General features: G+C 39.8%; 1 protein-coding gene across 1 annotated transcript in view; it reads right to left on the reverse strand.

Moving 5' to 3' along the window:
- Positions 1-462: 462 nt before the first annotated feature.
- The window catches only part of map2k4b (mitogen-activated protein kinase kinase 4b), a 42,153-nt gene continuing 24,834 nt past the window's right edge, over positions 463-17,781 (reverse strand). Inside the window, exon 14 of the mRNA XM_049759684.2 lies at positions 463-524. Within this exon, the coding sequence (XP_049615641.1) occupies positions 484-524 (41 nt within the window). The 3' untranslated portion in view covers positions 463-483. The remainder of the gene's footprint in view (positions 525-17,781) is intronic.

Here is a 17,781-nt window from a genome sequence, read left to right on the forward strand (position 1 = left end):
GGTAGCCTGACAATATAAATTGTCAACAGCGGATTTTGGACACGGAAATCTGAAGGAAGTTGGGGAATGCATGAATGGAAAGTGGCAGAGTGGATTCCAGGGAGGTCCGTGGCTGTTTTGAGGCTGATGGGTATGCTGCGTTCAAACTTGTCACACAAAAGCCCAGCAGAAGTACACTCTCTATAAACTTTCCGGGAGCTTTCTAAACACAGAGAGTGCCAGCCTAAGCCAGTAGAGATTGAGCAGGGGGGCAGAGAGAAAATGACGCACACACAATTGGTGGCGGCGGCGGCATCGCTGTTGTGCCAGATGATATGGTTCCTTTGTATTTATATTGTACTTTATGTATTTAGATGACATGCTTTTTTTGTATTGAGCAAGTCAAACACGCAGGCCATTAGTCATGTTGCCAGAAGGGAGTCGACTCACCTCACCAGCACAGATTGCTGGACAGAGAGCCACAGTGATGTCATCAAAGTTGCTTCAAGACAGGTGGAGTACTTGCAGATAGATCTTTGGACGGCCTGTGGACATCGCATTGGGAGAAAAGTGTATATTACATGTTCTCAAATTCCACTTTCATCCATTAAAATGATCAAGATGTACAATTAGCCGCAGTCAGACTCTGCTCATCTGAAATTTGTTTGCTATTTATTCAAGAGGCACACTCTGTTTAGTAAGGGAAACCTGGCGTTCTCATTTATTGTGTAGTCTTGGATTATTCTGCTGTCTTTGTAATTATCTGTAAAAAACCATCCATCCATCCATCCATTTTCTGAACCGCTTAGTCCCATAGTTTAAGTATTATTTGGATTACTCCAATACCAACTATGTTAATGATTCATAGATAAACAAATAAATACATTACATTAAATTACAATGGATGATGGATTTTTCAAATATTTTGAGGCAAATGTGCCTTGAATGCCTGAGATAGAAAATGTTGGAATTCTCACAATGTATGACATCAGCATGGAAGGCAAGCTGTCATCCATTTCACTAGCTTTCATTTCAGTCATTGTGTTTGTTTGGCTTTTGGTGACATTCCATCTTAACAATGGCTGATGAAAACTCAAATGCCCACTGGAGGATTTTGTTGACCTCAAGATGACGGCTCATAATGCTTGTAAATATATTTTTCACTTGTGGTTGAAAAAGTAGCTTCCAATCATTGGCAAAGGTGATTCCGAGTTTCCAGCTGCTAAAATGAAGGACAAAGCTTTATGCAATCTGAGTCTGACGTCTTTTTCCCTGGTTTTCTCAGTAATTTACTTTGCTCTGCTTCTTTATCTCGTCTCTGATCATAAACTGATATTACACAGTGTCCACTCGAGTCGCAAAAGTCAGCAGACCACCATGTTTGTTGGCATGTGAAGAACGTTCAAATATGACATGTCGCAATTCCAGCCTGGCTTATTTGGTCAAACTCACAAATTGGTTCACATAGTTGTGCGTTAAAATGGTTCTCTGTGTTCCTGTGAGTTGGATTCAGTCAAGTTCAGTTCAGAAGAGGTCATGGTCGCATCTCCTCTATGTGTGTATTCCCTAAAATGTTCATCCTCTCTGTCGTCAAGTATTCCAAATTGTATTTTTTAATTTTTTTAAACCATGATGATGCTATCTGACCTTCCAAATATGCACAGCACACTTTCAAATTCTCAGATCGACACAGGTTGCCTTCCCCTATAGCAGGGGTGTCAAAACTCTTCAAATGTTTCAAAATGAATGATTGAAATCAAATATTTAAAATTAAAAAGATCTTTGCGGGCCACCTAAAATGATGCGGCGGGCCGTATCTGGCGCCGGGGCCTTGACTTTGCCACCCTATAGCTTGCCGTTCTTTGAGACGGCATAGGGGTCAAAGGCGGCATAGATATCTTACACAAACTCATCTAGCACACTCCAGTGAATTTGACTGGACAAGCTTTGGAAGATGATGGGTTCATAACAAGCAGTTTATTATCATAACACTCGGCACACATCTGGTGAACTGTAAAATATGAACGTGTCCTCAACTCTGGAAGATCTTAATCTCTCTCGGCGTGTGCATTCAGACATGACAATGGCTGCTACTTGCTCATACCATTTTGTTGATGTTAAATGTGGTCCAGAGACATAATTCACCATTTTTACAGAAAAGTGTTGATTAAATGCTTGCGGCTTAATTCTTTGTATGATTGATGAGGACGAAAGCCATCAAACTAAACAGTCTATACGATAGAGAGAGGCCCAGCTGGTTTTAGCCGAGTGCTGCTCCTACTTCCTTATGCGGGGATAAAATTATTTCCAACAGGCAAGAAACAACAATAAATCAAGTTTCTTCATGAATGATTATCTCAAAATCGCCTCGACATAACTGAAATTAATTGACCAGAATCCAAACAATTTGAATAAATATTGAGTGTTTTTTGCGGTCCATCGCTCCCAACTTTCAGCAAAAAAAAACCCCCAAAAAAACACCTCACACAATTTACTGTAGCTTCGTCATGTTTATTTGAAACATCTGACCTTGTGACTTCATTGGATGCTGTATCTGCCCTAAGTTACAGCAGCTCTGTGTATGCATCAACTGTCACTGGCTGCTTTTAGGGGCCTTCTAGACTAAACCACCATGGTCATAAAACAGGTAAAAGTCACAAAAAATCTTGGGCTTGTTTAATGCACTTTCAAATTAAGAACCATAATAATCCTGTGCTTTAGATTAAACCCAAATATGAGCTGAAGCTGAAAAGATGCAGTGCATTTGACCTTCATCCTTTCTTGTTTTCTACCCAGAAGTGCGCTTTGTTGATTCCTTGCCATACTTGTAAATAAGTCAGCTAATTCTTTAAGTTGTCCTTTGCGTTTGCAGCCACTATATCATGTTTATAAATGCAACATCACGTTTTTGGATGGTTCTTCAAAAGCTCCGGTCTGTGTTTACAGGTTGAGAGAGAGAGAGAGAGAGAGAGGGGCTGGGCTCCAGGATATGGAGCCTGTACTCTTTTACAACGTTGTCTTGTCTGTCACTTGACAGTTGACTGCTGCTCAGCGAACAGCTCTGTTATATTTTCCATTCGAAAAATCCCAGAGGTCACCAGTATGTCTGACTATTTGTTGAAGCCAGATGGGGCTTTTCTTATAAACAAGTGTGGCACCTGACGCCATAACAATAATCACACTGGTCCAAGTTGCCATAAGTCACTATAGTTTCATGATAGCCAAGTTATTATTATGAAATGGCAAATTATTCCGAATCTTACCAAAACATAAACTTACTGGTGACTATTCTATTCAACGTCTACCCTGAAGCCTGACCTGGGTTAGGCGTGCCAAAACTACTCACTAAGGAGACATCAAGAACGTGTCTGTAACAGATGCTGAAACTACCCTGGGAGGAATCATTCCTAGATAGCCCAGCTCCTAATGTTTATATTATGTTTCCAGCGTCTATAGCTATCATGTTTCAGGCCACAAAACGGGTCTGGTGTGACACAACAAGCCGGGATGGGCAAACATGAGATACCGTGACCGCTTCATGAAGCAAATTTGAAGCTTCATTTTCCCATCACTAATTTAATTGGCCATGGCATGTCTGGAATCACTAGTTCCAGCATCTTTACTTCATCGTGCCTCATACGCCTTACAAAGTCCTTACAAACTGAGCTCTCTTGAAGACTATAAAATACATGCTTTGAATATTCTCGGAGTTGATGAATGGAGCAGGGAATCCCCCCTTATCGATCCCTACTGTATATTAATTCGCAATCAACAGTGGAAATCCTGTCATCATAAATTCCGTATTAGAGTTCATGAAAAACATGGTCGCCTGAATGTTCCAGATAACAACACAGGCATTCAAGGAAAGAGATGGCCAGATGTGATCACTCAAAGTAATAACTAGTGAATGATGAGCAGGACTGATGAAGAGATTCAGTAAATGTTACTTGCTGCACCTTTGGGTGAAGATATGAAAAATGAAGCCACTTTGTTATTCCCCATGAAATACTACAAGCTGTCTTTTAGGTCTGACTGAAATAAAGATAATGAACATTTCCATCCAATTGAAAGAAACAATAAACTATGCATCAGGCTTGGTAGCGCACAACTATAATAGGAAATACTAGTAACCAAAAGACCACCTTTGGGGTTGTCCCTCCATTTCTTCCTCAACTATGTCAAATAAAAACTTTGAGATAACCTCAGAATTTTATGGTCTCATAAATAGCCTTTGTCTCACTTTATTCTTCATTTACACAGAACATAAAAATCACACAGAATTGCTATGTTGAGCTACTGACTGGAATACGTCACAGCTTTGTCACTTTTGGCCATATGCCTGCGTTGTTTAAAAGCACAGACAGCAAAAATGGAACACTAATAAAGTTTTAGACTTAAAACCTTTCCTTTTTTCTTTTATTAGTTATAATGGCCTGACCATCTGACAGTTCCTGCCGTGCTTGATGGGGGTCATCAAGGGACTCATTTTAAATATGTGGATGACAACATTCACAGCACGTGAGCCTCTGAAGATTATTTTGATGGATTTAAATGCCATCTTTTCCGACAGCAGCCCTGGCAATCGCATGTCACATAAGCGCTCCCATTTAGGTTTGTTTTCGAATGAAAATAAAGCAATCTCCCTTACGTTGATGGTGGCAGCTTCTTGACTTCTTGTGACTGGTTGGCTTTGAGCCTGTGTCAGCTGTGCAGTGTTTGCATGACCCTGTGCAGCCCTCTGCAGGTGTCCAACACGCTGCCTGTCTCCTGGACGCTTAGAGTGGTCCTTGGAGCATTTAATAGCAATCAAGACCCACACTTGACTGCCCTGTGAGTCACTTCTCATCTCCAGTCACCTCAACTCCCCTTCCAGAGAGTCATAGAGAACAGAGTGTGTACATCACAGTGTGAGGCACACAACTAAGTCAGCCGGAACAGCTTGAGGGCTGCGATGAACTGACTTTAAACGAGTGGAAAAGACACAGCAAACATCCATTTGAGTGTTTGCATTTCAAAAAAATCCTCTGCAGCATCTGGAACTGGATGACAGACCAACATTTGGTTTGAGGAATACAAAAACAGAGTTGAGAATTTTCATATCTTGCATACATGTCGATTTGCAGCACGTCTTTGTTTTGAATTATTTTTTGACTTTGGCATGCGTCCCTGAATCAGCCATCAACACAAAAAGGGACCTTCCTGTCTCCTGAACAAACACCAGTAGCCTCCAAAGTGTTTGTATGAAAAATGAACTCCAGAAGTGAGTCCCAGACATGTTTTCTACGCAGGCCGCTTGCCTTCACTTTATTTGCTAAAAAGTCTCTAGGGGCCTGCACCAAAAACATACAGATTTGTTTTCTTTAATAAGATCTGCTTGGAGAATAGAATGGGACGATGTAACACACACATGTACAGTATTTAAGGCTTTCTAATAAAAACATGTTGTTCAAGAGAGGGAGGGGGGATTGCAGTATTATCAGTACTGTAATTTAACTATAGATTATTTGCGGTCATTATCAAATAAGCATAAGATCCCAAAGTCCAGTAGAAGTACCTCATTTGTCATTCCTGGCTAAGTTAGAAAGCACTAGCACAATTGTTGATTGTAGATGTAATCAACATTTGCTCTGTTTATTGATGTTCAAGCCTGAAAGCTTGTAATATCTACAGGACATCTATTTGACACATTTAGGGTTGAAGTAAAAAAAAAAAAAAAAAAAAAAGGACTGACTGGTTGTTTTCTGCGACTATCTGTCCTGTTCTAGGAAGAAAATACTGAATCCACTCAGTCCATATCTTGACACAAAGATTACATGGAGTGCATTTGAAGGAATAAAAAGGGTTCGCACATCAAAATAAACATTAGTCCGGCTTAACAGTAACGTGCGTTTAGCTCAGAAACGAGACAACAGTAAACAGTAAATCAAAGTCCGTTAAAAGGCTGGAGGAGACCGAGACTCCTCCACGCAGCATCAGGAGTAAACGCTTTAATGAAATCTTAACTGATGGGCTTTGCTTAAAAGCCCACCCAGCCTCAGATAGGACCCTCGCTGACAATTTATACCATGTTGACAACCCCCTCCTGGATCAGGTGAAGATACTCCACGGGAAACAAAGCAGAACACAAAAAGATGCTCATCTATCTTGTTCGAATTTACTGCCATGACTCCAATTGCTTCATCTGACCACCATATCTGAAGGAAAAGGACAACTTATGGAAAGCTTGAGGGCAGAATGTGGATAAAAACAAACAAGGCTGTCTTCAAAAGAGCCAGGTTATGGTCTGATGTTATCTGAGGCCACACCAGAGGGAATGATGCTCTGGATCTGTGTCGACACACACCAAAAAAAAAACCACACGTGGCACTTGGAGCCACATCAAGATGAAGAGATAGCAAGTCCCCACTTAACAGTCGTCTTTTTATCGATTGTCTCATCCTCGGCGAGATGCGAGCTAGCTATAGTATCTCCCCCCCCCCTTTTCGCTAATGATTCACAGAAGAAGGAGTGAATAGACATTAGGACACGCAACTTGAAGCATGGTATTTACGACTTGAGCGTATCTTTAACATAGTGGGATTCTAATCTTTATATGCTCAAGATACTGGTCAGTGACCAGTGGTCACCAAATGTATGATGTCACACTTCCCGCATTGAAGATTATTCTTGTGAGTCATCCAATGGAACGCAACGATGTAACGTTCATTTTTGGACTTCAATACGGCGGTTTATAGGGGTCCTATGACCTTTTAAGGTCAACTCATTCACACAGTGATTTAACAATACATTGGACGTGACGCCAAGCAAATTTCAAATTTTTTTACAATATACTTCTCCATGGTGTGCTAAATTTAGAAGCTTTTCAGTAATTACAGTTGTTTGACTATTTTGACCATATATTGTTTCCTTTTCCAGAACATTGCATTCTACATCACTTTAATCAGCATAGTTTATTTTTGGTAAATGACCGTGCTTTGTTTGAATTTGATACAATGTCACAGCCACAGCAAACAAATACTTAAGCATCTCTTTTAAAATAAATTGTATGTGCCAGATAAAACAAATGAGGTCGAAGTTAATAATGAAGCCATCTGATGAGTAATGCATGCTCAAATGTCCAAGGGAGGATTCACAGCCCCAATCAACCTGTCAGTAATGGAAGCTTGGACATCAAAAGACCAAGGTGACACTATCTGAGAAACCACTGGAGTTCAAGCTTTATTTTTAGACCGATGCAGTCCCAGCGGAGTCTTGGAATAGCGAAAGCAACAGCGCGTTTCCCTCTGCACTGCAAAGTTTTCCATGATGTCATGTGTAGCGCAGGAGAGACGCTAATTGAAGAGGCAGATGAACACAAACAGGAATCTCCACAAATTCAAACGCTCACTTCATCCCCCTCATTCTTCAAATCACTTTCCAGACAGAAGGAGAGACTTGACTTTGGCGACTTAGCATGGAACGCACCTTCCCCTGCCTCACCCTTGTCTAAAGCATTTTAGTAGTCCACATGATGGCATCATTAACACAAGTTTGACATTCGTGGACTTACTGCTGCCTCTTCTCTGTGGAATTAAATATAAAGCAACTATAAACATAAAACGCGGCCTGTGCATTGTCCCTTTTGTCGACGGCAAGCAACTCGGAGTCCCAGCCGGGAAATGAAATATTATATTTGCTTTATTGTTGATGAATCTTCCTGGGTGTTCCTCCCCTGTCTTTTGTCCTGCCAAGTTCATTAGATGACGTCATTATCGAGAAAACACCACCAGTGTGTCAACAATATGAAAATAAAAGAAAAAAAATAACTGGCTGTCCCTGAGTGACTAACACCACCCAGAGTTGCTTTCTACTTTTTACTGTCTTCAGTAAGTGTGATATAAATAAACATTCCTACACAGCATAGTGTTTATTTCACTTTAGAGGATTGTTTGAATGTATCCATTACGTAGACTCCCTGGATATAAAATCAGCTATATCTGATGGGACCATTCATCTATTTTCCACACTGCTTATACGGCCGTGGATGAATTGAAGCTGACTTTTTATTATTTTATTTAAAATAGCCACAAAGGGCTTCTTATGCTAATTTGAAATCCACACCACTTAAAGTTGACACAATTATTGCGGTGAGACATATTTTGTATCAAAGATCAATCATATAGATTTGAAACAGTGATTGTTAATTTAATTTCATATTTCATTGTGTTTTAGTGAACCCTATTTATGCATCTTTCTATATTGTGGCACACCTTGGGGAATATTATCTTTATGACTCCTCTTCTAAATGGGCTTTTCAGATTTGTAAGCTACAGAAGCGAATGTTTTTGGAAACAATTAAACTTTGCGTGATTGTCATTAATATGCCCCGGACAAATGTAATATTGAAGGAATTATGGGCTCACTCCAGAAGCTCTGATTCAAAGAATTCATTATTTGGAAAGGTCTTCATGAGGACAATTAAAGGAAAGAGTGTCACCATAAATACCAGCCACGGTTATTAAAAGCCTTCCGGATTTATAATGTGGACGCAGTAACACGCACCGACAAACATGCGGGAGATGGGAAAATTAAAGTTCACGCAAATCAAACATATCAGTAATCTCGGAAGTATCAGTAAACAGTAGAGTGTGACATTTAGAACAAACAAAGATCAATGTGAGCATTATTTCTTGATCAGCTCTTAGCCCAGAATGATAAAAACCATCTCGGATTATCTCTCCGAAAGCTCCGGAAAAGATGAGGTCACTGAGCTATATTGGGAGAGCTTTAACGACGGCATATTAAACAAAACGCTTCTAAAATTCAATTAAGAAACCACTCGGCCACAATGACCTGAAAATAACCCAGAGTTATTCTAAAACAAAAGGCTCTGCCGCCCAGCCGCCGTGCCGCCTCACATGTGGTTTGGAAACAGGAGTTCTTAAAACCGAAGATTGTGAGCGGCTGCAGAGATTAATGAAGACTTTCTTTTTCCAGGTGTTGTATTGTGGATACAAGAGCTTTGGCCCGTGAATTTCGACCAAGACGAGAAATCCGCACGGTAGAAATGAAAACAGTAACACAATATACAGCTCTGATCCGGCTCACGACGAGAGGTTGGAAGCGCATTCCAGAAAGAGGAGCGGGAGCGCGCAGATCGTTCCAAGATATTGATCAGGGGTTTAGGAACATCCTTTAATGTGAAAGGGGGGGAAATCATCTTCTCAAATATTTAAAAAAAATAAAAATATATACATATATAATATGTAATATATATGCGTATATATATCATATTATATATATAATGTATATATATTATAACATATATTATAATAATAATCCTATGATGTAATTATCAGAAGACTCATTTTTAGAATAAGCTTCTGAAAGTCATCCTCTAGACCTTTCCTTGATGCTGCCAAATATTTATGAAAATTCACCTCCAATATTGGATGACAAATTGGAGCAACAACAGTGAAAATTTGAATAACCTATTCAGAAATACAAGGACCAATCAGATATGTTTTTCTTGAAACTGAATACACTATGAATTAGACGCAAGGCTGAGCAAAAGAAGAATTTGTTCACTTGGATTATATTTCTCTTAAATCGTCAACTTTTTTTTGGTTATGAGGTCATGTACCAAAAATCAATGATATCATGGTATCGCTAGAAAAGCACGTGTCCAGTCATTAGGCCCTAGTTCATTCATATTGCATAAAGCTGCTTTCAAGTTACGGAAAAACAAAGAAATAAACATTTTGAATGAAGATAATTCCCAGCACAACTAGGTCATGTCTTCCAAGCAGCACATCTGACGGACTTTCCATCCTTACACTTTCCATCATTAGCGTGGCAATTGAACTTTTGACCTTTTCATCATTTACAGCCACTGAACTCCAAAACACGCTGAACGCAACACTGTTTTTGTTGAGCATTCTTTTTTAACTGCAATCACAGATCATAAAAATATCATATTAAAGCCTTTCTGCTCTGCTTTTATTGCGCCGCTTGCAAAGAACCAATAACCCCCATAACGTAGACATTTGAAGGAAATATGTACGATGGGCCAAGTACAATACGCCCTGCTTCTAATAAGCGTGCGGCAATGTACACAATGTTGCATGCAAGGTGAAATCATTCCATTGTATTCTCTCTCTCTAGCCGTTCCACTAATGAATAAAAATCATTCATTTTTACGGCTTCACTTGTGATCAACCCAGGTACCCATTTGTCAAAAGTGGGAGAAAGTTAGAACCATATGGAAATTTCAATGGGAGACACCTGGTTGCCATTACGGCTATCCAGAAAATATTCCACACACACACACACATTGGGATGCAAGACTCACACACAAACAATGGAATAAGAAGCACATAGCACAGTTATGTGTTGTGCGATAATAGCATGGATTGTCTACCTCTGTCATTTGATTGTGCTTCTAGCATCATTTTTTTTCCAAATATATTTGTCTAATTTCAAATCTAAGATAAATATCTGACAATATGACCACCCAAACATCCAATCACAATTTCTCGTGGCCAGCATGAGAAAATACCGTGCTTTGATTCTGACCTTTGGATTCTTTGTTCTTCATTAAAGTAGGGAATCCATGAAATGTTGCCTCCAAATATCTCCTAAATGCTGTCCATCCCATAGGCCAAGTATAACATAGAGGCACGGGTTATATTTTTAGAGTTTGTGCCTACATACCAGAAGCTATGGGAATGGGCTTCAGCAAAAATAACACAATACCAACTTTTATATTGCCAATTGTATGTCGATGCTATCAGGGTTTAAGTGAAGATGTTCTTCAATTAACGCCCAGGACAGCAATCTAGTCTGATCATTTTCTGTTTATGTACCTTGTTCTTCATTTTCAGAAGACCTTGGAAATTTCATTAAAACCAAGAAGCAGGTATCTGGCTTTTGATCCACTGTTTGCTTTCCTTTGACAGCTTGACGGCTGTCCGATGATACTAAGACACGCGCTACTTGGCTTTTCGATCAAATTATAAACAGCAAAATCCTGCTGGAAGAATGTTTTGCATCCAATAAAAAGAGATTGGTTTGTTTTAAATGTAAAGTTTATAGCAAACTATCTTATTTACTTATGTAGAACCAATTTCAAAATATCTCCAGTATCCTGAAATTAACACTTCAGAAATCCAGGTAATATCCAAGGTAGATTCCAACATACACATAAAAATAATGAATAAAAAAATATAAATAAAAAAGTATATAAATATATATAAAAATAAATAAAAGAAAAAACATTTTTTATCAATAAAACCTAATGAGATCCAATTCTGAGTTATGAGGTCTGTTTTTTTTTTTCGTGCTACTTTTTTCCGCAACGTACACCCTTCCCACGTTCTTTGTACATTTAAAGTATGCCAAATTTAATGAAAGAGAATTTCTTTTGATATATCAGTATGTTTTATTGATTCATGTAAATGTAGTTATTCATCAAATAGCAAGAGTCCTGGCCTGTCTTGCTGGTATGCAAGCTAGTGGCCAGCGTGCTCTCTGACCTGTGGAGTCTGGAGCCAACAGCAGACCTTTGGAGAATTTCAGACAGCCGTCCCCACAGGCCATAAGTGTTCCCGTGTCTGACAGACAGGAATGATAAGGGTCGCCGTGTAGCACGTTTCCAACCGCTAAGCAGCCAAATCCAGCCATTAAATACAAGGTCAAACAAGGTATTCAAACCCATCACTAGATGAGCACGATTCCAACAAGGCCAAGCTGGTCTAAAAAATATACAGCAGTGTCTTCCTCCGTAAATCATTTGAACACAGTGTCATTTTTAAAATGTATTTAATATAATATATAATATTTTATTTCATTTTCTATGTTCTTTTCTACTGCAAGTTGCAATAATGACTGAGTTTAAATTCACCTTGTATGGAATAAATTTACTTAAGTGAGCTTTTGGCCCAACCAACAAACACTATGAAAGTTAGTATCGACCTTATATTATTGTTTATAATGGAGATGTGATTTGGGTCCAAGGGTGGATGTGATAAGTTGAGAGGCCTTCATAGAACGAGTGGAAACGTGATCCCGACGCGTACATTTCTGTGCGGTCGAGGACACTGTGGGGTCGTCACAATCTCTCCCGCCGCCGTTTATGCTCCGTCCGTCCGTCCGTCCCTCCTCCCTCCCCCTTGTCCTCCTAGCCCGTGTGGAGTCGCTGAGTTATTTGGCCTGCAGTGGTGGCGCTATTCCATGACTCAGGCAGCCAGTGACATCATTTGCGTGTGTGGAAATTGACACCTCTGACACATCATCTCCTTCGTCACAATATGAATCGGAGCTGAGTATGTCATAAGATTATCTGACAATGAGAACGCCATGATGATTTTGCAGACCACTTTGCTTTTCGTTCCATAATAGAACTTGTCTATAAAGGAATGTTGGGCTAATAATGAATGTGAAAGCACTGTGAGTTTTAAACTGCGTGACATTTAGCATAATTTGTGATGCCATGGCTGTCATTTCAGAGTCTTTAGACACTGTTCCAAACATTTTGGACACAGTGACCGTACACAGGGTAATAATTAGGGAGTATGGGAGCAATACGTGTTGGAAAGCCGACTACTCGGCAAAGAAAGGTCAGACATAACTTTTGGGGGATCCTGAAAAGGTTGACAGAAGCTCAGTGTGGAATTTTCTGGACTGACACATTGCAACATTTACACTTTAATTGGTATGGTTACACATATTTTAAAATGGAGCTTTCCCAAATGATTAAGATGTATTTATTTATAAGATCCACATCTGTCTGATTTGGTCATGATTATATATCATCATCTACTTTCAAATAGTAAAGCTTATCAGGGGCTTCAAGTTCCTGGTAAAAAGCCACTATTCATTTTGCACAAATACTATCGAATTTTGTATTTTTTTAGTTCTACAGTGTACATGATCAAATGAATAGCATAATGATTGCCTGTGAATTTATCCGTGACTGTTGGTGCTTTGTTTTCGACTGCTGAGATGTGAAAATTGCCATCAACAATGAAGTAAAGGCAATTGTTTTTCCACCAAGCCGAATTAGCTGGAGCTTCACTCTCATATATAAACATAAAGGAACACGCCAGGCTGGGTTAACAAGTACACAGACTGCACTTAAAGCAAAACAATACATCATATTTTTGCGCCCTTTCGAACATCTGATGACAATTAAACATAGTCAGGGTGTCAAAAGCTACCTCGACTGTGTAACTCGTGAGCATGCAAACACATGTGACCCACGTGCACCTATGAAACACACATACAGACTCAGTCCTATAAATAAGTCTTTGGTATTGAAGGGTCAAGTGGAGTCCAGTCCCGCAGATAGCAGGAATCAGTCTGTAGCCCTTGGCAACCTCTGGGTTCTGTTTTCGATCTGTCAACCACTACCAATACTGTACCCGGATCAGATGAGCGTTTCTGAGACAATTTACATCTCAGAAGTGACGTCTGTGTTCATAGCATTGCGTAGATGTCCTACGGGGTTGTGGGGAGGACAGGGTAGGGGCATACCAACAACAACATGGCTCTGTTTGACCATCATTGAGAGAAAATATGTGCTGGCTGACAGTCCATGTTAGTGACACAACATGGCTAAATATTTGCACTGTTGGGTCTTTATATTGGCAGCAGTGCGGACAAGTGGTTAGCACTGTCAACCCCACAAAGACATTTCTGGGTAGGGAGATTTCAGCTTGGGGGGGTTGCTTGTTCTCAACAAGTACTCGCAACACCTCCCACCGTCTCAAAACACGTACAGTTGAACCTCTAAATTCGAACTCTCCCTCACATGTCGGAACTATATACCAAAGACAGTTTGCACATTTATGGTATTCATCCTAAAGGGAAAATATCAATTCAAAATTTAATTTTAACTTAATTGGTCCCTGGAGTGTATGTAAGAAAACATTTGGAAAATGTTTTTAACTGCATAACATTATTTATTAATGTAAGGAAAATGTATGTGGTGGATGTCTCTTTTATACGTATTAAAAAAAGAGCTCAAAGCCGACACGCACCATGCTTCATTTTATCCATAGTGTTCCACCCGATATTATTTCAACTAATATTGACACGCTTTATTTCAATTTCACCAATTTTTACTTAATTAGTTTCTCTTTATAATTCGTCAAGCATGATAATAGAGATGAGATGAGAGCCGATTGCTCCACTAAATGCGCCTTTCATCTGCTCCAGTTAGTCACGGGTACACACATTACCAACAACAAAGTAGACTTTAAGTTATTAAATTTCTGATAGAGAAAATTCAGGAATGCCGTGCAAAGCCTCTCGGTAATAGGCAGGTGTTAGGAGTTAAGCTACGGTGATGCGGGGCTCGTCTCTGAGCTTGAAGCCTCGCAGACGCGGACCCTCGTTCCTCCTTCGGCTGTGGCCCCTCGCCAGGGCCTGCAGACTCCATTTGAGTCGATTGCAAACAAAAAAAAAACAAAAAACTAAACAAGCAAAAAACATAAAACAGTATCTCCCAGCTCTGTGTTTATGTACATGATGGGAGACAAGCTATCTCCCTCCCAGAGCTCTTGCAGTGTTTGTGGATTCCTTTTGGAATTGGCGGCAGACATGCGGCGCTCTCGCCCAATGCAAGTGAAGGTGACCGAGCCACAGCCCAGATAAAGATTTAAGAAGGGGGACGGACGGGAGAGTCCTGGCTAAGACTTAGTTAGGTTTTCTATCACTTTTGGTTTGGCTTTTCATGAAACATCTCTCTTCTGAAGCTCACTTTAAAGACAGAGGAGAAACTGATGCTATCCTGGCTTTCCCACCTCTTTGCCTCGGCTCGTAGAAAAATATAGCTGGTGTATTTTGCACGCCATGCCCTTGGCCTCTGTTTTCTATTTTTTCATGAGACTTCATTTTGTTTGCCTTCATAATTCCTCCATCCCCATCTTTTTCTTTCTTTCGGAAGCGCCAGCTCGTATCGTGGGAAAAGCCCTGGGTTTTTCTGATAACACTGATTGAGTGCTGAGAAATGACGGAATCACGCTCACGCTGGCTGATGACAAATACAAGTTCCATCAATCAATGTCACGTGGCTTTGTAAATTGGCAAAACTTAAGGAAATGACAAATGATGAAAGGAAAATTACACCAACTGAAAGGCAGGAATTTTTCAATGATCTAAGAAACTGTATTTCTTTTTTTTGCTCCCAGGCTCTACATTGGTATGATTTATTTAATATATTTTTTTTTTGTGGCCAAAACACATAGTGTATACCTTCAGGCTATAACATGCACCTCAATACTGATTGCCAGAGTTTAACACACTGTATAAATACTGAAATACAAATTCATAATGTCAGTTGACTCGGTGACCTGGCTTGATATCTTTCCATTTTCATCAATCAAGGGTTGGGGCGGTATTGTAATGTGAGTTTTCATTTTCCCACATCCCAAAACATCCAAGTGAGGTTCATTACAAATAACATAAAACAAATAACAAAAAAAGTCAATTCTGAAGTTTCCTTTATGATATGTTCTATGCGACACTACTAGTCCAAACACGGTTTTGATTAAGGGGGTGGCCATTACAGCTACTAACAATCAATCACATAACCAAACTCAGAAGCAAATCTTTAAAATCTGTCTGCTCATTTATGACAAATGTAAGGCAATGTCAACCCAGTAAGCAACTCTCAACTCCCTTTAATTAGGCAATGGACAGTAAATCAATTAGCCAACCATAGCCAGTTAATATGTAATCAATGATGCCGTTTTTTTTTTTTGTTCTTTGTGAGCCCTCATTCCTTCAATAATCCACTCTCAAGTCACTGGTGAAAGGTGTGAAGTGGAAGCAGACAGGCAGGAAGAAGCTAAACGGATAAAGAACTTCTAAGCCTTCCACTTTCCTCTCAGACCATATTACAGGCATCTACGTATCACACTGGCTCCAATCAAAAAGTACAGTGCCTACCCAGATTTGGTTGGCACTTCGATGCCAGCGCTGCTTGATAATAACTTCCATGTTGGCCCCTCAGCAGCATAGAACAAACATGCCAGTATTTCATAATTCATTGGAAGTGATTGGAACAATGTGACATTCCAAAACTGTGTTTGTAATTCTTGTGCCGAATCCAGATGTTAATTACATGATTTTTGTGCATAGTTTGAGCAAGTTATCTAAAACACAAGAAATCACAGAAAACACAAAATGTCATTTAGTTGATCTAGATGTCTGTGCAGATGGCCAATAAACATTGTGGCATGTGTGTGTGTGTGTGTGTGTTGGCTAATACAAAGGCATGTGTCATTTGCATCCAACTAGCAGCGGCAGGCGCACTTTCTTATATACGATCCATACAAAATGTGCCTTTAAATCTCTCTATTTGACATATGATGATCATTGGCTCTCTCTTTTGGTCTCTACTGGTCCAGGCGGTTCAGATGAGACTTGTCACGTCTGTTGACATAGGGCCCAATTAAAGGGGAGGATTAAGCCAGGGCTGGGTGACCTCTTTAGGAATCTCTCCAAAACACTGTGTGTACACTGTCAAAACCTCAGACAGAACCTTCCCTTAAAGCACTTTCACCTGCTAATTAAAGATGTCCATAAGGCTCTAGTGTGCGTACGTGGAGTCTAGTGTAGTGTAGTGTAGTGTGTGCTTTCATTCACAGTCAATTGGAGACAAATGTCCGCGTCAGCGATAGATTTGCAGCCTTAGTAGCCTTTGTGTAAATATTTGAATTTTGTAGCATCGCATGGCTCTCTGGCGGACGCTCCGGCACACGTCAAGGCGCGGCGGGCTCGTAGCAAACGCATAGGGTGTTATTTATTAGATGAAATGATGACATGTTGCGGCGCGTCCATGCTCCTCTGCAACAAAGGCCAAGCAGTGTTTATGCTGGGAAGAGATTAAAATGGCTAGTAAAGAGCAGTGAGCTGGACAAAGCTCTCAATGCTCTGTGACTTATTAGTGCTGTGTCACAGCGGTCTTTTACAGAATTTGTACAAAAGGTCTGCAGGAAGATCACCCAAGGCAGTGAAGCTTAACATGTGGCCCAAGGGGCCATTTTGAAACCAAAAATTGTTTTTAAGCCATCCGCTTTGAGACTAACACTTGGAGGTTTCGGCAAATTAAAAACACTAATGTTGTCAAAACTGACTTTCTCTATAAAGTTTGGTTAATCCATATCAAGAAATGCACTTTTGTCTCCAAAGCAATGAAAAAATATGTACATACCCCAATTCCAATGACTAGTGGACATGATTTGGTGTTTTTGATTGCAGTGCTGTGCGAGGGATCAAAGGTCACAGGCATTCCATGGTGGTTTTTGGCCCAGAGATTTGTCCAGATTGTCTAAATCTTTTGATGATCTTATGGAGTGGATTTGATGAAATTTAAATTCCTTGAAAATGTACATACTGTGTGCTCACACAGTGGTGAACCTCACCCCATGTTTGTTTGTGAACAAGTGAGATTTAGGGGGCGTTGGTCTTTCTCACCTGACTCACCTGTTTCCAATTAAGCCTTTTTTTTTTTGGGCCCTTTTTTTTTGCCTGCTTGAATGATATATGTGCAAAAAAGTTCAATAGTTAAATCTTTTCTTCATAGTGTACTCAATTAAAAACATAGGTTTGAAATGATTGATAAACCGTTATTTTTTAATTCACATTTGGCATTCTTTTTTCCCAAATGAGGATAAGATTTCAAAATAATGGAAACTCCAGTTACAAAGGAGAGAGTTTGTTAACCACTATGCTTTTGAAATATTGATTGACAGGCTGCTCTACAGTATGCCACTCATTAGAAAATCAATTCATATTGTTGTGTTATCATTACGTGAG

This window comes from Syngnathus scovelli, chromosome 21, assembly GCF_024217435.2.
Source record: "Syngnathus scovelli strain Florida chromosome 21, RoL_Ssco_1.2, whole genome shotgun sequence".
In the NCBI taxonomy this organism is placed as follows: Eukaryota; Metazoa; Chordata; class Actinopteri; order Syngnathiformes; family Syngnathidae; genus Syngnathus; species Syngnathus scovelli.